The sequence below is a fragment of the Oryctolagus cuniculus genome, chromosome 11 (genome assembly GCF_964237555.1).
Source record: "Oryctolagus cuniculus chromosome 11, mOryCun1.1, whole genome shotgun sequence".
NCBI lineage: Eukaryota > Metazoa > Chordata > Mammalia > Lagomorpha > Leporidae > Oryctolagus > Oryctolagus cuniculus.
The window spans coordinates 114,096,783-114,119,525 of record NC_091442.1 but is presented as its reverse complement, the minus strand read 5'-3'; the positions used below and the strand labels follow the sequence as shown (position 1 = coordinate 114,119,525).

The window sequence follows — 22,743 nt, the reverse complement described above, 5'->3', positions numbered from 1 at the left end:
AGGGGCGGCCGGAGTGCGGCGCGGCGGCGCGGGGTCCGCGCGGAGCCGGCCGCGGCGGGCAGGCAGGATCCCCCTCTGGGGCGGCGCGCGATGGTGCGCGCCGCCGGGGCAGCTGCGGGCTCCGGGTTTGAAGCGCCCAACTTCTGCGGAGGGCAGGGGCGAGCGCCAGGCGGCGGAGAGGGCGAGTGAGTGCGGCGGCCACCCCGGGTCCGGCCGCTGGCCGGGCTGCCTGCGGCTCGGGGGAGGGTCCCGGAGGCGAGCGCGGGGCGGGGCGCCTCGGGATCCCCGGCCCAGTTGGGGACAGTAGGCACCGAGCTGGGGCCGGACTCGGGCATTCTGGAGGCGAGCGAGTCTTTCGGGGGAGGGCTGCGAAGGCGTGCGCGGGGCTCCTGCGGAACTCTCCCCGGGCGTCCATCCCCTGCCCTCCCGGGGAGGGCCGTTCCGATCCTGAGTGTGCCCTGGCCCCTCACCCACCCCACTACGCTGGGCATGTCTCCCCGGCCCTTCTAGGCAGGATCCCGAGAGCCAGTGCTGTAGCTTTCTCGCCGGATCCCCCCAGGGGAGGTCCGCCTCGGGCAGCAGCTCGGGCCCCACCCCTTCTGCGCTGAGCAGGGCAAGAGGCGGGGCGGGCCCTCCCCCTCCCCCTCCCCCTCCCCTCCCGCGGGACTCTGCGCTCCCCTGGCCTGCCGGGGTGCTGTTGGCTCCAGTCGTCAGGGAGCGCAGCGGGAAAAACAGCGCCTCCGCCCAGCCCCACCCCAGTGCGCACCCAGGCCCCTCACACGCGTCTCTTTCCCGGTTCCCCTTGGCGCCAGGTGACTCGCGGAGCCGAAGCCATGGTTCAGCAGGTGCTCTACCGGGCGCTGGTCTCCACCAAGTGGCTGGCGGAGTCGGTCCGGGCCGGCAAGGTGGGGCCTGGCCTGCGAGTACTGGACGCGTCTTGGTACTCCCCGGGCACCCGCCAGGCCCGCCAGGAGTACCAGGAGCGGCATGTGCCCGGTGCCTCCTTCTTTGACATCGAGGAGTGCCGGGACACGGCGTCGCCCTACGAGATGATGCTGCCCAGTGAGGCGGGCTTTGCTGACTACGTGGGCCGGCTGGGCATCAGCAACGACACCCACGTGGTGGTCTATGATGGCGACCACCTGGGCAGCTTCTACGCCCCGCGGGTCTGGTGGATGTTCCGCGTGTTCGGCCACCGCATGGTGTCAGTGCTCAATGGTGGCTTCCGGAACTGGCTGAAGGAGGGCCACCCGGTGACCTCAGAGCCCTCCCGGCCTGAGCCGGCTGTTTTCAAAGCCACCCTGGACCGCTCCCTGCTCAAGACGTATGAGCAGGTGCTGGAGAACCTGCAGTCTAAGAGGTTCCAGCTGGTGGATTCCCGGGCCCAGGGGCGGTACCTGGGCACCGAACCGGAGCCGGATGCAGTAGGTGGGTGTCCGCGGGCTGGGGTGGTCCCTGGGGATGGCCCATTGGAAATGGGGGAGGGGCAATAAGGGTGGCTGGGACCCTCTCCAAGCTTAGCCCTCAGTTCCCCCAGGGAGGCGTCCGTCTGTGTTTGTAAAAGTAGAGGGTGCAAACTGGAAGGGCTTTGCAGGGTGTGCGTGTGCCCATGGCCGTGTACTAACCAGCAACCTGGCATCGGCAGGACTGACTGGGGCACGTCCACCAGCTCCCTCACATGGACCAAAGGGCATTGTGCCCACGCTCCAGCATTGGCATCATGGTGCAGAAGCCACCCAGGGACCTCCCCCCCCCCCCAGCTTCCCAGGGCCTCACTGGCTGCCCAGAAACCCCCATAGACAAACAATGCCCTTCCCCCGGTGCCCCCTTGTCTGCCTGCTCCCCAGGGTTCCCCTGACTGGTGTTTGCAAAAGGCACCAGGCCGGCCGGCTGTTGAGCTGGGACAGCACGGCCATTGCACACCAGACCCTTGCCTTGGGTTGTACTCTCCCGCCCATCAAGGTTTAAGATCCCCGTACTCCCAATTTAGGGTGGGGGGCCTGTTGTTATTTGTTCAGTTCCGTAGCAGAGTCAGGATCTGAACCCAGCACCACCTTATTCAAATCGGTGCTCTCAACCAGGATCCTCCCCGTTAGGGACCACTCCCATTCCCCAGGGCTGGGGGGGACCCCCTCTGCGAGGTGACCCAGGGAGATGGCTCCCCTGTCTCCTGTCCTGGGTGTTATGTGTGGGTTGAAGGGTGGGGGGCTGAGTTCCAGAAGCTCCCAACCAGAGAGCAGCCGGCACATCTCGCCTTTCCCAGGCACAGGGCTTCGGTCTCGCTGCCACAGCCCCAGCCTCCCTTGTCTCCTGGTCTCTAAGGCCCAGGCTGGCCTGAGCCCTCAGGGTGGCCAGCCTCTCCTTGGAGGTTCTTTCTTGGCCGCAGCCCCTCCTTCAGGCTCTAGCTCGTGTGCAACATTTTGTCTAACTTGTTGATAAATGTATCCTTTCTGAGGCCGGATTGGGAGAGAACACCAGGAAAGCCGGTTTGCAAGGTCACCACAGCAGACAGGGGAGACTGAGGCACCCCAGGCAGAGGCAGGTGGCGACGGCCCCACAGCTGGCGAGGGCAGGGTCAGGGAGTGGCCCCAGCGGGGCTTTTCCCAGGGTCCCTGTTTTTCTTGCCTGGCTGGTTCTCTGAGGTCTGCAGTTGAAGATTCAAGTTCATTTGGCACCTTGCAGCGACTCCTGGCACGGAACGCCTGCAGGCCCCTCCCGGCCTTGGTTCATGGCACCGCCTCCTCTTGGGACTTCAGCTGCCATTGGGGGAGGGCAGGTGCAGTGGGTTCTCTGGCTGCTTCCCAGCCTGCCCTGCAGCACACTGGGAAATAAGAGAAAGCCGGCGCTTGGAGGTGTGCCTGGCCCCGTCTCCTCACTCCCATTTTATCTTATTTTATTTTACTTTTAAGATGTATTTATCTATTTAAAAGTCAGAGTTACACAGAGAGAGGAGAGGCAGAGAGAGAGAGAGAGAGAGGTCTTCCATCCGCTGGTTCACTTCCCAAATGGCCACAACGGCTGGAGCTGCACCAATCCGAAGCCAGGAGCCAGGAGATTCTTCCGGGTCTCCTACATGGGTGCAGGGGCCCAAGGACTCGGACCATCTTCCACTGCTTTCCCAGGCCATAGCAGAGAGCTGGATCGGAAGTGGAGCAGCCGAGTCTCGAACCGGCGCCCATGTGGGATGCTGGCACTGCAGGTGGTAGCTTTACCTGCTACGCCACAGCGCCGGCCCACCCCCATTTTATAGATGAAGGAACTGAGGCTCTGAGGGGGACTCAGCCTGCTGCTACTGGGCAGTGCCTTCTGGAAGCTGTGACTTCTAAAGCCCCTTCGCCCTTCTGCCCGAGCCCAGCCCACATCCCTCCAGGTCCCCCCGGAGTACCCGGGGGCACAGATTCGCATTGAGCTCGGCTGCTCCTTCCTACTGTGATCCCAGGCAGGGCCTGCAGGGGAGGGGGGAGGTGAGGCTCAGTCCCACCTTGCGGGGGTTTGGGGGAGGTACCGGAGGAGAAGCCTCTGTCACAGGCGGAGTGGCCACGATTTGACCCCTGTCGGCGTCCAAGTCAGGCCACTTCCCAAGGCCACTCTCGTGGGTGGGGTGAGCTGAAAGCAAACACGTGTGCTAGGGGGAAGGTCACGGCACCAGCTGGGGTTTGGTGGTGGCGCCGTGGGACCTGGAGCCCCTGTGCCTGTGTCTCTTCCTCCCAGGGTTGGGGTGAGGTGGAGAGGGAAGCCAGAAAACCCTGGCAGTGAGCATCCACATCTGTCCTTGACCTGGGGATGTTGTCTCGCCCACCCGGCCCAAACCAGGCTACAAAATCCCAGATCTCGGAGCTGTTAAAGAACAGGAGCGGTCGCCTCTTCCTTTCCCCACTCTCGGCTTCCTTTCCCAGGGAGGCTCAGGGTGGCCAAAGAACCCTGACTTCGCTTTCTGTGGGCTGTGTGCCCTGGAGCAGGTTCCCTCCCCTCTCTGAACCTGGGCAGATGGGTGGCGAGCTGCGAGCCAGCCCTGACGCTGGACTGGGCAGACGGTGCCTTTGCTCCACTTGGCTGCTGTCCAGAGCTCTCTGGTCAGGCTCTTCCTGCACACGGACGGGCAGGCAGTCCCTGCTGGTTTAGATCCCCCAGGCCAGCAGATAGGAGGAGGAGCCCCCCCGGGCTGGCCTCCCACAAGCAGGGAGGGTACTCTTTGTTGATGCAGGAGAAAACAGCAAAGCGCTTTCCTCGGGGCTGGGATTGGAACAGCCTGCTCAGGTCTGCAGTCCCAGCCCCACTGCCTGAGGGCTGGGGCACACAAGCCCCTGGGAGTGGCAGATCTGCTGGTCCTGGCTGGCGGGGCTGGTGGGGCTGGCAGGGTGGGCACACAGCTGCTCACAGAACCAAGTTTCCAGATAAAAAGGTGAACTCATATCAGGAAGGAATGGCTGTCCCCTGGAAGTGGGGACATCTTCGCTGGCCAGAGCTCCTGGCTCGTGCTAGTGAGTTTGGGGACCCTCTTGGCCTTGGGGCGAGGGGACCAGGACCTGTTGCCATGAGTATGTGCCTGCTGTATTCTCAGGGCCACGAGGGGTTGTTACCTAAGACACCTGAACTTTTACATGTGTTTGTAAAGCAGGTGGGTTATCTCCCATTCCACAGAAGGGAAAATTGAGACCCAGTTGCACACGGCCCTGGTAGTCTGGTCCCTCCCCTCCCACTCCTACCACTCCGATCCCATGCTGCTCTGAGCTCCAGGTGTAATGGGGTGGTGGAGACTTTTGGAGGTAGGGGAGCCCAAAGAGATGGCGACAAGCCGGCACTGGGCCCCAGTCGACTCCCAGTCCCTGGAATCTGCACACAGCATTGGTGTGTATTTGTCTCATTGGCTCTTAACATCCCTGTGAGCTAGAGATGGACAGGTGAGCCCATTATATGGATGAGAAAACTGAGGGTCAGAGAAGAGAAGGGATTGTGGTGACGGAGCCAAGACGCAGGCGCTTGTCCTCTCCAGCTGGTGCGATGTTGGACATCGCCACTCTAAGACAGGTTTTGGGGGAGGGTTTGGGGATAAATCCTGCTCCAGGAAGGTCAAAGGTGGGCTCTGGTGGCAGTGGCTCCTCTCACCTGTGCCCCTGCCCCCTCCGCAGGCCTGGGCTCGGGCCACATCCGCGGCTCACTCAACATGCCCTTCATGGACTTCCTGACGCCTGAAGGCTTCGAGAAGAGCCCGGAAGAGCTGCGCGCCATGTTCCAGGCCAAGCAGGTGGACCTCTCGCAGCCCCTCATCGCCACCTGCCGCAAGGGGGTCACTGCCTGCCACATCGCCCTGGCCGCCTACCTCTGCGGCAAGCCCGATGTGGCCGTCTATGACGGCTCCTGGTCTGAGTGGTTCCGCCGGGCGCCCCCAGACACCCGGGTGTCTCAGGGCAAGGGTGGGAAGGCCTGAGCCAAGGCCTTGGCTCTGCTCTGCTCACCAGCACTTGGCCAGTGCAGTGAGCCCGGCCCCAGCCGCCGCTGGCCCAGACCCTGTAGGCAAAGGAGATCGGCTCCTTCTTAGCATTGCTATGCGCAGCTCCCCCTCCCCCCACCAGCACTGGAATAAACGTGGTCTTTTCCGAGTCACTTGTCTGCCCACTGCTCCCTGGCCCCTGTGCGTCTCCCCCTCCTGCGGGCTCCTTAGGACGCCAAGGACAGAAGCCACCATCGCGGCCCCCCGCTGGGAGAGCCCCCTGAACGCAGCACCTCACCACTCAGTTTGGGCAAAGGGAAGTGGGCTCTGCCCCGGGCATGCTGGCGTCTATCCAGAAGAAGGAGGCCAAAGAGGTGTTATCAGGAGCTACCCTGCGGGGGCAGGGCCCTTCAGAGGGGCCCCCGAGGAAGAGTCACACAGGCAGACCCCCTTGGGGGGAGGTCTGAGGGCCCAGCAGTGAGAATCGGGAGGCTACAGCAGGTGCGAGCAACCCGCAGACATCTGAGCTCCTCTTTGGGATGGCAAGGGGGAGCCCAGGCCGCACCTGTTGGCAAGTCCCTGCCACCCGGTCTCTCCCTGGGTTGGGACAGGGTCCTGGAGGGCGGGAGGCCACATCTGCCCGCGGAGCATCCTGGCCCCAGCCCTGCTCTGGGGGGAGTCGGTGCCCACCGAATATGGAGGAGACAGGCTCAGGGCCTGAATGCTGAGACCTGGGGTGGGCACCGAAGGCAGTCTGGACAGCTGGCTCATCTTCTTATTTTGTTTATTTGTTTGAAAGGCAGGTGAGAGAGAGAGAGAGGGAGAGAATCTTCCATCCTTTGCTGGTTCACTCAACAAAAAATGGCAACAGCCAGGGCTGGCCAGGAGCCTGGAACTCCAGCCTGGTCTCCAGCCTGGTGGGTGGCAAGGGCTTTTCCAGGCACATCAGCAGGAAACTGAATCAGAAGTGGAGCAGCCAGGACTCGAACCAGCGCTCTGAGATGCCACTGCTGCACACGGCGGCTTCACCTGCTGCACCACAGTGCTGGCCTCTTGCCCTTGCCTGGTCCTTCTCACGCCAGCTCTAGGTCCCCTACGGAGCCTTACTGGGCAGGGGAGCAGCTGCCGGGACAGTCGTTCAGTCCACGCATGCACGGAGCACCTGCTGGGCGTCAGGCATGGCCCAGGTGCCGGGGGCCCTGAAGGGAATGGACAGTCCGTTTCCCACCACCTGAGTGGGCTGCAGCACACTTGGGAGTGGGGGAAGAAGCAAGGAGCATACACCGCATGCAGGCGGTGCTAAGGTGCAGAGGAAGAAAAGGGGTTAGGGAGCAGGGCTGGGCTGGGGAGGTGAGCAGAGTCCTGATGGAGGTGAGAAGCGAGTCCTGTGGACCCCTGGGGGCAGGAAGCTGCAGCAGAGGGAGCTGCCAGTGCAAAGGCCCTGAGGCAGGACTGTTCAGGAAACCTTGTGTAGCAGTGTGGGAGGAGCCAAGGTCAGAGGTCAAGACACAGTTCCGGTAGAGCCTTCCAGCTAAATGAAAGGACCTTCCACTTTTATAAGATGAGATGCTAGGAGAAGAGTTCTTACATTATTTATTAGTTTGAGTGACAGGTGGGGGAGAGAGAGAGGGAGAGAGCTCCCGCATCTGCTGGCTCACTCTTCAAATGCCTGCATCTGCCGGGGCTGGGCCAGGCCAACACGGGAAGCCAGGAACGCGGCTCCTTCAGCCATCACCTGCTGCCCCCTGTCAACAGGCAGCTGGAAGTGGGGGGCAGAGCCAGGATTCGAACCCAGGCACTCGGATGTGGGTCTGAACTGCTGCCCCGAACGCCCGCCCTCGGGGAGCTTTTGGACGAGAGGTGAGAGGACCTGTGCGAGGTCCACCCAGCATCCTGGGCGTGGAGGTGAGACAACACCGTGGAGTCTCGGCGGGGGCCCAGCTCCTGTTTGTGGCTGTGTCATTGTCTCCCTCTGAGGGTGGTGGGACTGGTGGCGGCAGGCCCCTTCCGGGGTTGCAGTGTCAGAGACTGGTGCGACATCTTGCAAGGAGGCCGTTTCCTGGACGGGCTGTGGTGGGGTGAGTGGCTTGCTGAGGGGTCCATGTGGCAAGGAACTGAGGGTGGCCTCTGGCCAGGAGCCAGCCAGCCACAAAGGTGCTCAGTTCAATGGACCCCAGCACCCACGGGAGCTTGGCCGCAGATCCTGCCCCAGAAGAGCCTCAGGGACCACAGCCCTGGCCAATACCTTGACTGTAGCCCCCCCAAGAACCCCAAACAGAGAGCCCGGCTGAGCCATGCCAGCCCAAGACACAGAGATGGTGATTAACACATGGTTGTTAAACTGCCACGGACCGAAGCCATAAGCCTTGAGTACAGGGACCAAGAGCAAGAACAGGGCCGTAGGAGGTGACGGTGAGCTAACCCCGGGCAAGTGGCGGTGGCAGTGTTGGCCGGGGGTGTGGAGAGGCTGAGACGGGCAATGGCCTTGGGGGTGGATGCCCTGGGCCCGGCATGGTTGGCTGTGTGTGTGCTGCGGGGCGATGTGCTGGGCATTTCACAAAGGTGACTTCGTGCCCCCCCCCCTTAGAGTGGGTCGGGTCTGCTTTCCACAGAGCAGGGGTGGGGGCCGTCCCGCCGGCAATACCATTCAGTCTGGCAAGGCAACTGCAGGTGGGAGTTGAAACTCAATAAATCTGTATAGCTGGCTAAGTTTTTTAAAGATTTATTTTTATTTTATTTGAAAGGTAGAGTTACAGAAGAGGGAGAGACAGAGATCTTCTGTCCGCTGGTTCACTCCCCAACTGGCTGCATTAGGGCTGGACCAGGCAGAAGCTGGGAGCCAGAGCTTCTTCCAGGTCTCCCATGCAGGTGCGGGGACCCAAGCCCTTGGACCATCTTCTGCTGCTTTCCCAGGCCATATCAAAGAGCTGGATGGGAAGAGGAGCAGACGGGACTCAAACCGGCGCCCATATGGGATGCCAGCACTGCAGGCGATGGCTTTATCCACTATGCCACAGCACTGGCCCCTGGCAGGCTCTTTTAAGCTCACATTTTGCATGGCCAGAGAATGAGGTGGTTCTGGGCAGAAGAAATCCCCCAGCCCTGACCCAAAGGGGAGTTCAGCTACAGAACTTAGCCGGAGGCCGGCGCCAAGGCTCACTTGGCTAATCCTCTGCCTGCAGCGCCGGCACCCCTGGTTCTAGTCCATTCGGGGCGCCGGATTCTGTCCCAGTTGCTCCTCTTCCAGGCCAGCTCTCTGCTGTGGCCCGGGAGTGCAGTGGAGGATGGCCCAAGTGCTTGGGCTCTGCACCCCATGGGAGACCAGGATAAGCACCTGGCTCCCGGCTCCTGGCTTTGGATCGGCGCAGCATGCCGGCCATAGCGGCCATTTGTGGGGGTTAACCAACGGAAAAGGAGGACCTTTATCTCTGTCTCTCTCTCTCTCACTGTCTAACTCTGCCTGTCAAAAAAAAAAAGAACTTGACCCAAATCGCTCCTCTAGTAAGTGATGGGGTCACACTCTGGGGCCCCAAATTAACCATGATGCCCTCTGCCTTCTAGGGAGCTCCTGAAAGACTGTGTGTGTGCAGGGGGTGGCATCCCCTATACCCTCCCTCTTTCCCCCTCCCCCCGTGCTGAGTGACAGCTAGACCAGACAGAGCCGGCGCTGGCACCCCCAGCCTCTCTCTCCTCTTCCCATCATAGAGACGAGGTCATATAAGGTTGTTGACCTCTGTCTGCCGCCCTGTGGTTGGAGGGGAGGGGAGAGGCCCCTCTCTGCTTTATTTTTTCTCCCTGATCCCTGGGCATGCGACTCAGACAGCCCCAGGCCTGTCTCTCCCCCCCCCCCCACACACATGCTTTTAAACACAGCTGTGCCTTAAATCAGCTGGCTCCTTAGAAACTGTTGCACTCCTATGCATGCGTCAACACCCCACTTCTGTGAGCTCCCTGCCCCTTCCCTAGACAGACTGAGCTCCTCTCTGCTTATTCCTGCATCCTCCTTGGCGCTTGGTGGCATCTGGGGCCTCTCTGTCGGGCACACAACCAGGCGCGTGGGGGACACTCAGCGTGGACGGGACAGTGGAGTACACAGGAAGTGCCCCTCCTGGCCCCATCACCCTCTGAGGCAACAGTGGTCGCCATGGCAACCCCGCTGCTCCCAGCAACCCCTCGCTGGGCTTCCTATGTGGTTCTGCGGCCGGCTCTGCACTCCCAGGCTCTGGCGCGCACTGAGGGCTTCTAGAGCTTTCTGACGCAATGAGAGACGTTGGGGAGGTAAGGGTGGGAGAGGCGCACACGCAGAGGGCTGGGGCTCTGCCAGACCACGGGATCGAATCTTCCTTCTGCCCATTCAGAGTTGCTTGTGAGTGAGGACACCCCAGGCTGCACCAGACCCACCTTCCCACCTTGGCCGACTTCTCCTGGGAGCTTTCTCTGCAGGTCAGACACCGGCAGTGGGGCCATGCTTCTGATGAAGCCAGGCCAGGCTGCCCTGGGGTGGGCATCGGGGGCAGGAGTGGAGACCAACTGCAGCTTCCGCTGACTTGAAGATGTGTGGCTTAGTTTTATTTTCTTTTACTCTAAATTTTAAAAGAAGATGAATTTATTTATTTGAAAGGTAAAGTTACAGAGAGAGGTAGAGACAAAGAGAGAGAGAGAGGTCTTCCATCTGCAGGTTTACTTCCCAGATGGCTGCGATGGCTGGAGCTGTGCCGATCCAAAGCCAGGAGCCAGAAGCTTCTTCTGGGTCTCCCATGCAGGTGCAGGGGCCCAAGGACTTTGGCCATCCTCCACTGTCCCCCGGGCCAGCAGAGAGCTGGATAGGAAGTGGAGCAGCGGGACTAGAACCAGTGCCCATAAGGTATTCTGGGCCGCAGCAGAGGCTTAGCCCACTATGCCATAGCACCGGCCCCACGGCTTAGTTTTAGCTCTACCTGGCCAAGATGCTGTGTCTTTTTGGTGCCTCGGTCTCCCCATCTGTGGGAGGGTTAGGGAATCATCACCCTGCACTCCCCATGGGGTCCTACACAAGGAGACTGACCTACGCGATGGGCACAGGGCTCGTAGCAATGGCAACATTTCCGCTGCGGAACAAATCACCCCAAAATGCCGTGGCTTCAGAACAAATCGCCCCAGAACGCCGTGTCTTCAGACCCCAGCTCAGGGCCTCTCCCGGCGGCCGTGGAGCTGCTGCCTGGATCTTCTGACCACAGAAGGCTCCTTCTCCAATGCCCTCCCAGCCGGATTCAGGTCTGCTTCAAACTGTTGGCCGGAGCCCACCCTCCCACTCCTTGTCACGCGGGCCTCCCCACAGGACAGCTTGCAATGGGAAGTGGGCTTGTGTCAGAGCCAGCCAGGGAGTGAGTGCGAACAAGGCACATATCGCTGTCTCTGGCAATCGTGGGGGGCACACCCCCCTCTTCAGCTGTGCTCTGTTGGTCAGAAGCAAGTCAGCAGCTTCAAGGGGAGGGGATCGTACCAAGCGACAGGGGTCCCTGGCTGCTGTCCCAGTGCCCTCTACTGGCCTTTGAGCATGTACACCCCGTGCAAGACACACTGGTCCCCTCTGCAGAGCTCCCACAGTCTCGCTTGACTCCGGCCCAGTTTGCGGAGCAGAATCTGGACAGACGCCAGGCCCCGGCGCTGTGCCCTGGCTCTGTCGCTTGGTGGGCCAGTGAAACAAAGCACTGTTCCCTGAGCTCGCGTAGCCTCGGTGCTGGGACAGGCGCAGCCTCAGAGCTGCATGGGCAAGGGGGCACTGGACGCTCAGAGGACTCAGCGGGCCACAGCAGTCCTGCAGCCCAGCCGGCCAGGTGCTGGGGGGCTCCTTCACCAGACCCCCGCCCCGCTCTCACCTCCGCCCTGCCCACTCTTGCTCCCACCCTCTGGGTCTTCCTTGGTTGTCAAACACTTTTTGTGCCGTGTTCTCTTTTAGCTTTGTGCTGTCTCCATCCCCTTCACCCCCAGCCGGCGATACTGCTCCTGCAGTAGCTTTCTCAGAAATGGTGTGAGAGGTTCACAGTGGGGTTCAGTCCCTGGGCTGCAAGCCAGAACCTTGTTTCTCTGGAGTCGCTCCAGGGAAACACAGTTGTAAGCTCCCCAGAGGTCCCCGGGCCTCCGTGAGGAGTATACATGGGGCATCGCCTGTGTCTCCTTAAAGGGACCCTCGTGCGACTGAAAATGATGCTGGTCCCTTTGCCTGGGGTTCCGGCAGCAGGCTGTGCAGGAGACACCTTCAGCGCCGAGTGTGGAAGTCTCCTTCGCTACCTCGCGGAGTTTGTCCGTCCCCTGTTCTGTCTGCAGACGACAGAGTCACGGAACACCTGCTGTTACGTAACGGAGGCTTCGCTTCCCGGAAGTCTGGAGAACACGCTCCTCACTTTCTGTGCCGCCCAGGCAGCATCCTCCAAGTCCACATTTCTGCCAACACAGAGGCCATCTGGACTTGTCCATCCAGATCCCCCAGGCCCTTTCCACTGCTTGACTCCAAAGCCGCGGTCACACGCTTAGGTGTTTGTCCCGGCAACACGCCTCTCTCGGCACCGAGACCTGAATTAGCTCGGCACGGCCGGGCGATAAATGCCCGCAAGGCTTAGCAGTGGAGACGATAAATACCCACAAGGCTTAGCAGTGGAGACCGTATGCTTAAAGAGGCTCCCGGTTAGGATCTCGCACGCTCTGTGGGCCACTCCCCTGCCGGTGGCTTGGCTGGGCCGCCTGGCTCAGGGTCTCCCACAGGAGACCTTCAGGGATCGTCTTCCACTCCCACGCTCCTTCAGGTGGCAAAGCTCGCTTACATTTTCCAAGGACTGGTGGCCCAGGGGCCTCGCCACTTATAGCTCAGGGGCTGCCCCCCACCCCTCGCCACCGAGGCCTTTCCACGGCACCACACAAAGCATGACAGCTGATCATTATATCTCCTTCTTCCTGGCCCCTGATGCTTCCTGGGAAGGAGGTGGCTTAGACGGATAGGTAAAGAGATAACTTTACATCGCGGGACTGCAAGGATTCCAGCTCCCCTAGGCCTGACTAGCTGCCTGCCTACTCACACATCACTGACATTAGCCAGCAAACCAAGGAGAGCTGGGGAAAAGGGCGGGAACAAGACAGGAGTCACTCCTCTCCCCTGGAAGGCACTGCTGTCTCCGCGGCCAGCCACAGGGTCCCCCGAGGAGGTGGGGGCTGGGCTTGCACAGGGCCATTGGAGGTTGTATCAGAAGTGACCCAGTCATCAATTGTTATTCCACATCCAATCCAACAGCGGGCTCTGCTGGGCCAGCTTTCATGAGAAATGGGTCGATATGGTTTTTACCTGTTCCTGTGTGAGTTTAGTCAGGTCATTGCCCCTCTCTGGGCCTCAGCCCCCAAAGGCCCCTCCAGCTCTGCCCCCTCGCTCCTGCTCCTCCCTCGTCACTCACCTTTGGAGCCAGGTGTGCCATGCCATTTGAGGGAGCCTGGGGGGAACCCAGCTGCAGTAGCTCAGAGAATGGGGATAAGGGCAAGACCCCCTTCCAGGGAGAAGGAACAGGAGCATGAAAGCCAGGGCCAAGGGAGCTGTCCCCCCACCACGGGGCGTTGAGGCTGTGACCTGGGCTGCAGCGTGGGTCTCGCGCCCAGCTCTTCCCCTGTCTTCTCAGCTGCTCCTCTTCCCTGACCGTGAGCCACCAGCCACTCAGACGGGTACCATCCCGCAACGTGGGCACAGGGGCAGTGCAGCCTGCGGCCAGGGGTCTGCTGGGGCCCCTAGTTGGGGGGGGCGAGTGGGGGGAGGCACGAGGAGGGGGAAGAGATGACGGCGGCACTGGAGGAACGCAGAGTCCCCAGGCCGGCTGAGGAGGTCCTGGTAATGCAGCGGCCAGGTGGAGAGGGCCACGTACCAGTGCACCAGGGCGCCTCCGTGCAGGGCTGGGCAGCTGGCCACAGGCCCCCTCCCCCACCGTGAGTGCCAGGCTCATCTTCACACACGCGGCCTCTGCGTGTCATCTGAGACGGTGAAATGCGCTGCTTTGTCCACAGGACTGAGCTGGAAGCGCCTGTCTGGGGCAAGAGTCCATGGAGCTGGGCCACCGAACAGGTAGGGGCGGACCAGGGGCTGCGAATGCCCGGCCAGGCCCTCTGGAGGGACGCCCACCCCGGGACAGCAGGGAGCTGGCCGCTCTCCTGACCCCTGCGGCCATGACTTCCTGGGGTGGGGTGGGAGGAGGGGGAGGGGGTGCTCTTGGAAGACCAAGCAGGTCTTAGGGACAGGGGCTGTACTGAGAACAGGGAAGGATTTTGGTACAGGGGGTGGGGTGGGCTGCAGCAGGTCCGGGGGCCGAGTGGAAGGTGGCTGTGGCTGGCGGGTGGCACAGGGAGACGTAGCCCAGTGGGGCTGGGGCACACTCCTGCTGGAAGCTCCCGTGGGTACCCTGAAGGCCCTGGGGCCCGGGTGAAAGCTCAGACAGGAGGCCCAGGAATCTGCATTATTAATGAGCACCCTGGTGATTCTGATGCGCAAACCCGGTTCCCCGGGGGCCTCGTGGGCTCACCGTAGCAAGTGAGGCCAAGCTGCAGCGACTTCTCCCTTCGTCTCCTTATTTCTCCCCCTGCCTCTGTGTCTGCTTCCTGCCCACACCCTCCTTCCTTCGTCTGCCCGTCTGCAGGAACTACCAACCTGACCAGTGCCCCTCCGCAGGACGCGGAGCCCTGGAGAACCTCCTGCAGCTCCTTGGACGTCTCCAAGTTCAAGCACCAGGCCCCGAGCAGTGCAGGCAGCACCCTGGGGCAGGGCCACCTGGAGGAGATCCGGCCCCCGCCCCCGACCCCCGTCATCAGGGGTTCTCCGGGGAAGAAGGGGGGTTTCAGACCCTCCTCGAGAGAGAGCGAGGGCTCCTTGCGAGAAGAGGCGCGGCGGCAGGAAGACCCCAGCGCCAAGTCCCAGGACCAGAGCAGCCCACCCGCACCCCCGCAGGGCAGCGTCATTCCTGACAACATTCGCCACAAGTTCGGGAGCACGGTGGTGCAGGAGCTGGTCTCCGAGGAGCAGGTGGCAAGGCCGGCCGCAGGGGGCGGGGCGGCTGAAGGATTCCATGTGAGCCTCCTTAGAGGAGGACATGGAAGACGCCTGCGCGGAGTGCAGTCCTCTTAGTAACAGCATCAGGAAGCGGTGCTAAGTGAGCACCTGCTATGTGCCGGGCCCTGTGCCCTGCTGACACTCACTTAATCCCCACCACCACCAGGGGGCGCTGTCTTCACCCCCATGTAGTGGATAAGGAACCCAAAGCTTAGAGGGGTTAAGGAAGTTCACCCAATTCGGCCAGTTGCTGGGACGAGGGTCCCCACCAGGCTGGCGGATCTTGAAGCCCTACAAGTAGGGAAACCGAGCCCAGGAGTAGACCCTTGCCAGTGTCAGCAGCTGGCAAATGGCACCAGCTGGGGCTCAAACCCAGGTTTCCTGCCTCCAGGGCCAGGACTCAGCTTCTCCGAGCCTCAGTTTCCCCCTTGGCCTCAGGGAAAGCTGAGGGCCCACCTGGAGCTGGCTGGTGTGAGGGCCCCGCTGCAGGGGGCCAGCCAGGGCCTGGGGCTCCTCAGCTGTGTGACCTGAGGGACTCTGACCACCCGAGACCCAGTTTCTCACCTGTAAAACGGCACGAGTAGTGTCGCCCTCTATAGACCGCTCCTGGCGCTGCACTTAGTAGGTGCTCAATGCTGAGAGGAGGTTTTTGACAGTGAACATCCCGGAAGCCCGGGGTGGAGGCGGAGGGTGGGGGCAGGGGCCCCGGGGGGGGGGGTGTTGGTCGAGGGCTTTCAGGCTGAGCTTGGGTGGGGTCTGCGGGAGGAGGGCTGGAGGGTGGGGTGCGGGTGGCTTGCCCCTGCTTTCCATCCTATCCTGCTCCCTGCCTCCCCACGCAGGCTCAGAGGGCCATCGGCGAAGTCGCGGAGGGCCAGAGGAGGGTGAGCTCATGGCCCAGCAGGACCCAGAGCCCCGTGGAAATCTCCTCCATCTTCTCGGACTACTACGATCTGGGCTACAACATGCGCTCCAACCTGTTCCAAGGTCAGGCCAAGGGCAAGGCTGAGGGCTGTGGGCACCCACAGTCCCCAAGGCCTAGGGTGCGTCCACCCCGCCTGGGGGTCTCGGGCCCTCACTTCACACCCCTGCGCCGAGCAGGTGTGGAAGCGTCTGTCCTTGCCGTCAGTCACTCCCCCGCCTGGCACAAGCCCCTCAGGCTCCTGGCACCTCTGGGCTCTTGTCTACCAGTGGGAGGCCCGAGTACCTCTGGCCTGGGCACCTTTGGTCTCAGTGACCATGCCAGGTTTCTAGGGTTGAAAGTTCAGCCCAGCTACTCCCCAGCTGGGTGCAGCCCATGGCAGGCTCCTGAGCTCTCTGCGCCTCAGCGGCCTCCGGGGCACTGTGGGATGCCTCCCACATCTCCTCCTGGCTCAGGTCCCTGTCGCCTGAGGAACCAGACGCCCACTGGAAGCCTGTCTGGGTTTTTCCTTTGAGCTCAGAACAGGGGTGGTGCCCTGTGCAAGCCAGGACATGGCCCAGGCTGTCGCCTCTCGGGGCCCCAGAAATCCTACCTTCCAATTCTCACCTCGTGTTTCTGACACAGAATCTTAGAATGTCCACATACACATACAAACAATCCTTTAAAATCAGCACAGCCCACTGGAACTGTGCCAAGGGCGTACTGGCTACAGCTCACAAGAGTCCATTGTTAAATTTTCCTGAACCGATTGGCACAGAACTGCTGGGTTAAAATTGGCCCCGGCGTCAGTGTTTCTACTCTGGAGATTGACAGGTGCTCTGAGCCAGGGCTGCACCCTGCAGTGTGTCCCCTGCACCTGTCCCTCGGACTCACCCGCCCTGGGACCAGCCTTTGCACTAGCTGTGGAGGGAATGGCAGAACTCAGAAGCAGCCCAGGTGGGAGGCCACCGTAGGTCTTTCCTCTGAGGGGCAAAGCCAACCCAGAGCCACAAGCGGAAGAATGACGCTGTTTGGCTTTGGTGAGTGGGTTGCTCCTGTTGCTGTGTTGAGAATAGGTGCAGGGGCGCTGGGGCAGAGACAGGAAGACCAGTGCAGAAAACCCAGGTGGGCAGATGGCGGAGGCTCGGTGTCGGGAGCTGGGCTGGTGCACTGTGCCATTTTGCAGGGCGCCGTCATACAATATGGGAGCAGGCGGCCTGACAGGATAGGAGTCAGCGCGGTGCGGCGCCAGCCGCATATGCTCGTGATGGATCTGGCGTGTCCGGGGGGTGGGGAATGAAGGTTGGTTTCCGGGTGTTTGACCTGAAGAACAGGAAGGGCGGCCTTGCTGTTCACTTGGTCCGAGAGCAGGTTCCAGGAGGGACGGGTTGAAGAAATCCTCTCCCGTGCTGAGTCACGGAGATAAGCTTTTAGGTGGTGTCTGGAAAACACTGGGCTTTGCTTTTCACATGGAAATCTTTAATCCCCGTGGAGTCGGGTCCATTTTCCGTGTGAAGTAGATCTTCGTCTGCAACCCGATCGGCTCAGGACCTGGTGTTCCGCCTTCCCCAGCCGCCGGCTGCACGGCTTTGCTGTCCATCAAGCGCCTGCTTGTGCACGCATCGGTTTCCGCCCACTACTGCACTTTAATTGCCGAGGTGTTCTAAGTAGTCTGGGGCCTGATCGGAGGACACACACCTCCTCCCTCTACAAGTTGATGCTTGGTCTTTCAGATTCTTCCTCTCTCTGTGTGAGCTTCAGAGCAGCTTGTCAATTTCCACGAACCCCCTGGTGGGGTTTGAGTGGAGATACGTTCACTCTCCAGCGTGCTGTAGGGCAGGCGTCGGCTCCGGGAGCCCGGATTCTCCAATCCATAAATGCGCTAAGTAGCCACACTCATTCCAATCTCTCTTCAGTCTCTCTTCAGTCTCTGTCAAGAATGTTTTGCAATTTTTCTACCAAGAGAAAAAGCTTTGTTTTGGGAAAACCGCTGAGCTTTCGGACTGCTGCTTATTGCTAGTGCTGTCTTCTTCAAGACGCCATTTCCGGCTTTGCTGCTGGTGCGCACGGATGCTTGGGACTGGGCTTGTTCTGTGTCCATTTTCTCCCGTTCGCCCAGTAATTCCAACAATCTTACAGTCTTTGGGGCCTCTTCTTCTTTTAAGATTTATTTATTTATTTGAAAGGCAGAGTTACAGAGAGGCAGAGGCAGAGAGGGAGAGAGAGAGGTCTTCTATCCGCTGCTTCACTCCCCAGATAGCTGCAACAGCTGGAGCTGCATCAAACCAAAGCCAGGAGCCAAGAGCTTCTTCCTGGTCTCCCATGTGGGTGCAGGGGCCCAAGGACTTGGGCCATTTTCTACTCTTTCCCAGGCCACAGCAGAGAGCTGGACAGGAAGTGGAGCAGCCGGGACTAGAACCGGTGCCTATACGGGATGCTGGCACTGCAGACCAGAGCTTTAACCTGCTATGCCACAGCACCGGCCCCTAGGGCTTCTTTTGAAAAATGATAGTGGCCACACTTAGATAACATGAAAAATTTTAAAAAAAAGAGAGATTTACTTACTTGAAAGGTAGAGTTACAGAGAGAATGAGAGAGAGAGAGAGAGAGAGAGAGAGAATCTCCTATCTACTGGTTTACTCTCCAAATGGCTGCGATGGCTTGTAGGGCTGGTCCAAGCTGAAGCCAGGAGCCAGGAGATCTATCCAGGTCTCCCACGTGGGTACAGGGGCCATCTTCTGCTGCTTTCCCAGGCACATTTGCAGGGAGCTGGATCAGAAGTGGAGCAGCCGGCTCTGCTGTGGCCCGGGAGTGCAGTGGAGGATGGCCCAAGTACTTAGGCCCTGCTCCCCATGGGAGACCAGGAGAAGCACCTGGCTCCTGCCATCAGATCAGCGCAGTGCACCGGTCGCAGCGCGCCACCCGCGGCGGCCATTGGAGGGTGAACCAACGACAAAGGAAGACCTTTCTCTCTGTCTCTCTCTCTCTCACTGTGGGGCAGCCGGGACTCCAAGCAAACCAGCACTGGTACGGGTTGCCGGTGCCGCAGCTGGTGGGTTAGCCAGTGCACCACAGTGCCAGCCCTCTATTTTTTGGACACACCTCGGCTTTCCTTCTTCCCAACCTAAATTGTCCCTACCACTACTACCCTGCCTGTGCTTTTAGTGGTTCCTCTTGACATTGTCACCCTGGAGTCGGGAGACCAACGTTAACGAAGGTGTTCAAGTGTTCCTCTAACTCAAAGGGTCTTAGAAGGCTTGGGCCGCGAGTCCTCTCCCACACCCTCCTGGGCCTGCGCGCTGCCTCCACAGATTTTTAGCTGCGCAGAAGCTGAGCGGTGTTCTCGCGGAGCCTGGAGCTGCGGTGTCTGGGTCGGAGCCCCGGGCCTTTCACCACCAGCTGTGCAGCTTTGGACAAGTTGCTCAGTGTCTCTGTGCCCCATCGGCCTCCCCGTAATAACGACATCTACTCTTGGGGTGACAGAAGTGCGGCGTGCGGCTTGCGGGAAGCGCCCAGAAGTGTGCTAGGTGGATCCCCACCGTCTCAGCTCCCCGCGGCCGGCGGTGTTGGGGCCCCTTCCTCGGATGCGGATGCTGCTGTTTAGTGGGTGCGTACTTAGGAGAACCCCCATCCCTTTCCTTCTCACGTCCGGGTCTTCCTCCTGGGCTCACTTCCGGAAGTTAGGTGTAGTGGGGGCCGTTGGTGGGGGTGGGCTCTGCCAGCACGGTCTGCCTGGCGGCGGTGCTGGGAACATGGCTGCTCGGCTGTTTTCCATCAGCACTCGGGTCTGGCCCCGATTCCTCTGTCTCCGGGGGCTCACCCCCGCAGTTAGGCCGGCCGGTCTCTGGCTCCCTCCTCCCTGCACCACGTGTAAAGCCCCCGGGTCCCTGCTGCTCTCAAGCTGCCTCGGCTGTGCCTACGGAAGGAATTCCCTTTCCTCATCCTCGCTGGGGGATTACGGTTCTGGGCTCTAAGAACCGGCATCGCGCATCCGTTCTGGGGAGATGTCAGCCGGGGACGTCCCACCGACCGGACCGCCTCTGCCCACTTCCTCCTCGCGCAGCCTGCGCCTGGGCAGCGCCTTCGCGCTCGCTTCTCCCACCGCTTCCCGCCCTGCGCTGCGGCTCTGCAGCTGTAGCTCCCGGGTCCCCACGTCCTCTCCGCTGTGACTGATCTGCCGCGTTCGCTGTCCACTGAGTCTCCTTTTCGGCTCTGATGACAGCAGTTTTCAAACCTCGGGGGGAGCCAAGCGCATGGCTTAATCAACAGGCTTTGCACACGACACCAGCCTCCACATGACCGGAGCACAGCCGAGCCTGGGTCTTTGTTTTTAAAGATTTATTTATTTATTTGAAAGGCAGGGTTACAGAGAGGCAGAGAGAGAGAGAGAGAGAGAGAGAGAGAGATCTTCTATCTGCTGGTTCACTCCTCAATTGGTTGCAACAGCCAGAGCTGCGCCAATCCAAAGCCAGGAGCCAGGAGCTTCTCCCGGGTCTCCCATGTGGGTGCAGGGGCCTAAGGATTTGGGCCATCTTCCACTGCTTTCCCAGGCCAAAGCAGAGAGCTGGATCAGAAGAGGAGCAGCCAGGACTCGAACTAGCACCCATATGGGATGCCGGCGCCACAGGCGGCTTTACCCACTACACCACAGTGCCGGGCCCTGATCTTGTTTCGGCTTTCCTCCCATCACCCACCTGTCCACCTCCACTGCAGAGGATTTCAAAGCAAATCCCAGGCATCTTATCACCCTGTACAAGGCTTACCTTCCCACCTTCCCAGGTTGCCTGTCTGATATAGCACTGGCTTGTTTTTACTAACCCGTTTGCTTTTCTGTTTTGTTTCTTTCTGGATAGCCCCTTATTCTTTGCTTATAGGTCCATTCTTTCACGGCCTCGAACCTTAAATGCACTTACTTTACATTCTGGTCATTCGAACGCTTGCCGTCTGTTTAGGATTTGGCCTTCAGCTTGGGGTCCCGACCATGGCGAGCGCTCCCTCGTGTGTTTTCATGGTGTCACTAGGATACATTTTCAGAAAGCGCAGCCAGCACTTGCCACGTGCCCGCCGCCCCAGGGAACGTCCGAAACTTGATCACCTCTCTGACCTGGCGAGAAAACCGGCTCCCTTTCTGTAGAGGAAGAAACGGAAGCGTAGGGGAGGCTGGGGCTTGTCTGGGCCCCACGCCCGATGGAGAGCGCTTCGGACCCAGACCTGCTTGTCTCGGAGGCCTCCCCCCTTCCAGCCCCCTGCACCACCCACAGCCACGGGAGGCTACGCCAGGTTCAACCGTGGGCTCCCTGGCCCCGGCCTCCTCTAACTTGGGGATTTCTCCGCGGCAACTGCAGGGGCCCCCCAGGAGACTAAGAGCCTCATGAAGGCTTCCTACACGCCGGAGGTGATCGAGAGATCAGTGAGGGACTTGGAACACTGGCACGGCCGGAAGACGGATGACCTGGGTAGGTGGGGAGCGGGGCGGGGGGGGGGGGCGGAGGTGGCCGCGCGGGCCCTGGGGTCCAGTGGGAGGGCTCGGAAGGGGTGCAGGTCACTGCCCGGCCTGGGCACGTGGCAGGCTGCTGGGTGACCCGTGCTGGCTCCTCCCCGGCTCTGCAGGGCGGTGGCACCAGAAGAACGCCATGAACATGCACTTGCAGAAGGCGCTGGAAGCGAAGTACGGAGAAAAGAGCAAGTCCAAGGGCGCCAAGTACTAGGTGCGCCGTGGCAGAGGCCGCCCAGCGGGCGGGAGACAGCGCAATAAAGAGAGGCACGCGTCCGAGGCCTCCCGCTGCCTGCTGCTTGCTCTCAACGCGGCCAGGACCCAGGGGCGGGGGTGGGGAGAGCAGCTGAGGCAGACAGGAGCCCTGGGGGCTCGGCCCCTCTCCCAGACCTCCCGCTGTGCCCTACACACATGCACACACACACACTCACTCAAGCACACTCACACATGCTCGCACACATGTTCACACATGCTCACACACAGCCCGTACTAACGCATACACTTGTACACACACACATACATACACCCCAACACACACTTACACATACACCTGCACATTCAAACACACATGCTCACACACACATGCTCTGTCTCACACACACACACACACACATACACACACACCCCTTCCCCCACAGCAGCAGCAAAGGAGTGGGGCTCTGTGCCTGGCCCAGTGGGCGTGGCTTCTCCCTGAGGCCCAGTGTGGGGGGGCCCCAGGGTGCACACTGCTGGGTCTCCCCCCGCATGCCTGGCCTGAACACCCATTCCTCCCCCGCAGGCCAGTGGCCTTCAAAGAGTTGACTGCACAAGCCCCTCCCACTCAGGGGTTTGGTCTCATGAATTTCGCACTCCTCCTCCGCCCCACATGCACAGTGATTGGTTCAGGAATGGGCGTGCGACTGGATTTGGGTCAATGAGATGCAAGGCAAGGCATGAGGGGGTGGAGCTTTCTGGGAGAGCTCTCTGGGCTGGGGGTATTGAGGGCGCCTCCCCCTCTAGGGGTACTGAAAGGGGGACCCATGCAGCCAGCGCAGCGCCCCTGGGAGCCCCGTGAACTTGCTGAGGGGCTCTGTCAACTTGGCCAGAGGCTGCCCACTCTGGACTTATGTAACACGAGGCTGGGCGTCTTCACATTGGTTAAGTGGCCAGAAGTGCCCTTAGCCAAGGAGGATCCTGGGAACAGCGAGGGGAGGGGTGGTCTGGGAGGAGGACTCTGGTCGGGCAGCTCTGTCAGTGGGACCTGCCGTGTCCTCCTACCGGGTCTCTAGGTCAGCAGCACAGCCCACGGGCTCCAGGAAGCAGCCTTCTGAGGGGACAAGATTCCCTGTGCACAAATCCTGGCCGGGTCCTGCCCTTGTGGCCGAGGGGTCATAGCGGGAAGCCCAGTCTTTACAGAGGAAAACACACAGGCAGATAACAGCGGGAGCAGCTCACGGGGGACCGTCTGAATCAGTTTCCCATGACAGGTGTGGGACCCCCGACTCACAGTCTCCCACGACAGGTGTGGGGCTGGGGAAAAACCAAGAGCAAAAGGAAGAATGAAAATCTCTGCCAGGAGTTGGGGAGCCGTGTCCCCACTCTTCCCCGGCCCCTCCTCCCAGAGAATGGGATGGCTTCTTGTTGTGGTTTTTAAGATGTGTTTGAAAGGCAAAGTGGAGAGAGAGAGAGAGAGAGAGAGAGAGAGAGAGAGCGAGCTTCCATTTGCAGAGTCACTCCCCAGATGGCTTCCAGTGGCCATGAATGAAGCCAGGAGCCTGCAGCTCTATCCGGGTCTCCCACGTGGGTGTTGGGGCCCAAGCACTTGGGCCACTTCTGCTCCCTCCCAGGATCTGCGTGAGCAGGAAGCTGGCCTCCGGCGTGGGGAG

At 60.8% G+C, this 22,743-nt stretch overlaps 2 protein-coding genes across 4 annotated transcripts; both read left to right on the top strand.

The window, feature by feature from the left end:
- Window positions 1-51: 51 nt before the first annotated feature.
- On the top strand, window positions 52-5,600 carry TST (thiosulfate sulfurtransferase). The gene is made up of 3 exons (XM_002711408.5): window positions 52-185; window positions 813-1,428; window positions 5,130-5,600. The coding sequence occupies exons 2-3, from the start codon at window positions 834-836 to the stop codon at window positions 5,426-5,428; spliced, it is 894 nt and encodes a 297-aa protein (XP_002711454.2). The 5' UTR covers window positions 52-185; window positions 813-833; the 3' UTR covers window positions 5,429-5,600.
- A 3,958-nt stretch (window positions 5,601-9,558) lies between these two features.
- On the top strand, window positions 9,559-21,159 carry CIMIP4 (ciliary microtubule inner protein 4). Of its 3 annotated transcripts, XM_008257071.4 has the most exons (7): window positions 9,559-9,709; window positions 9,790-9,874; window positions 13,451-13,508; window positions 14,077-14,459; window positions 15,326-15,470; window positions 20,730-20,840; window positions 20,995-21,159. In XM_008257071.4, the coding sequence occupies exons 3-7, from the start codon at window positions 13,487-13,489 to the stop codon at window positions 21,090-21,092; spliced, it is 759 nt and encodes a 252-aa protein (XP_008255293.3). In that variant the 5' UTR covers window positions 9,559-9,709; window positions 9,790-9,874; window positions 13,451-13,486; the 3' UTR covers window positions 21,093-21,159. The 3 variants fall into 3 exon arrangements, with proteins under 3 accessions (XP_008255293.3, XP_002711477.3, XP_069908987.1); XM_002711431.5 differs by lacking the exon at window positions 9,790-9,874 and having other exon boundaries at window positions 9,572-9,709; XM_070052886.1 differs by having other exon boundaries at window positions 9,607-9,874.
- Window positions 21,160-22,743: the final 1,584 nt, after the last annotated feature.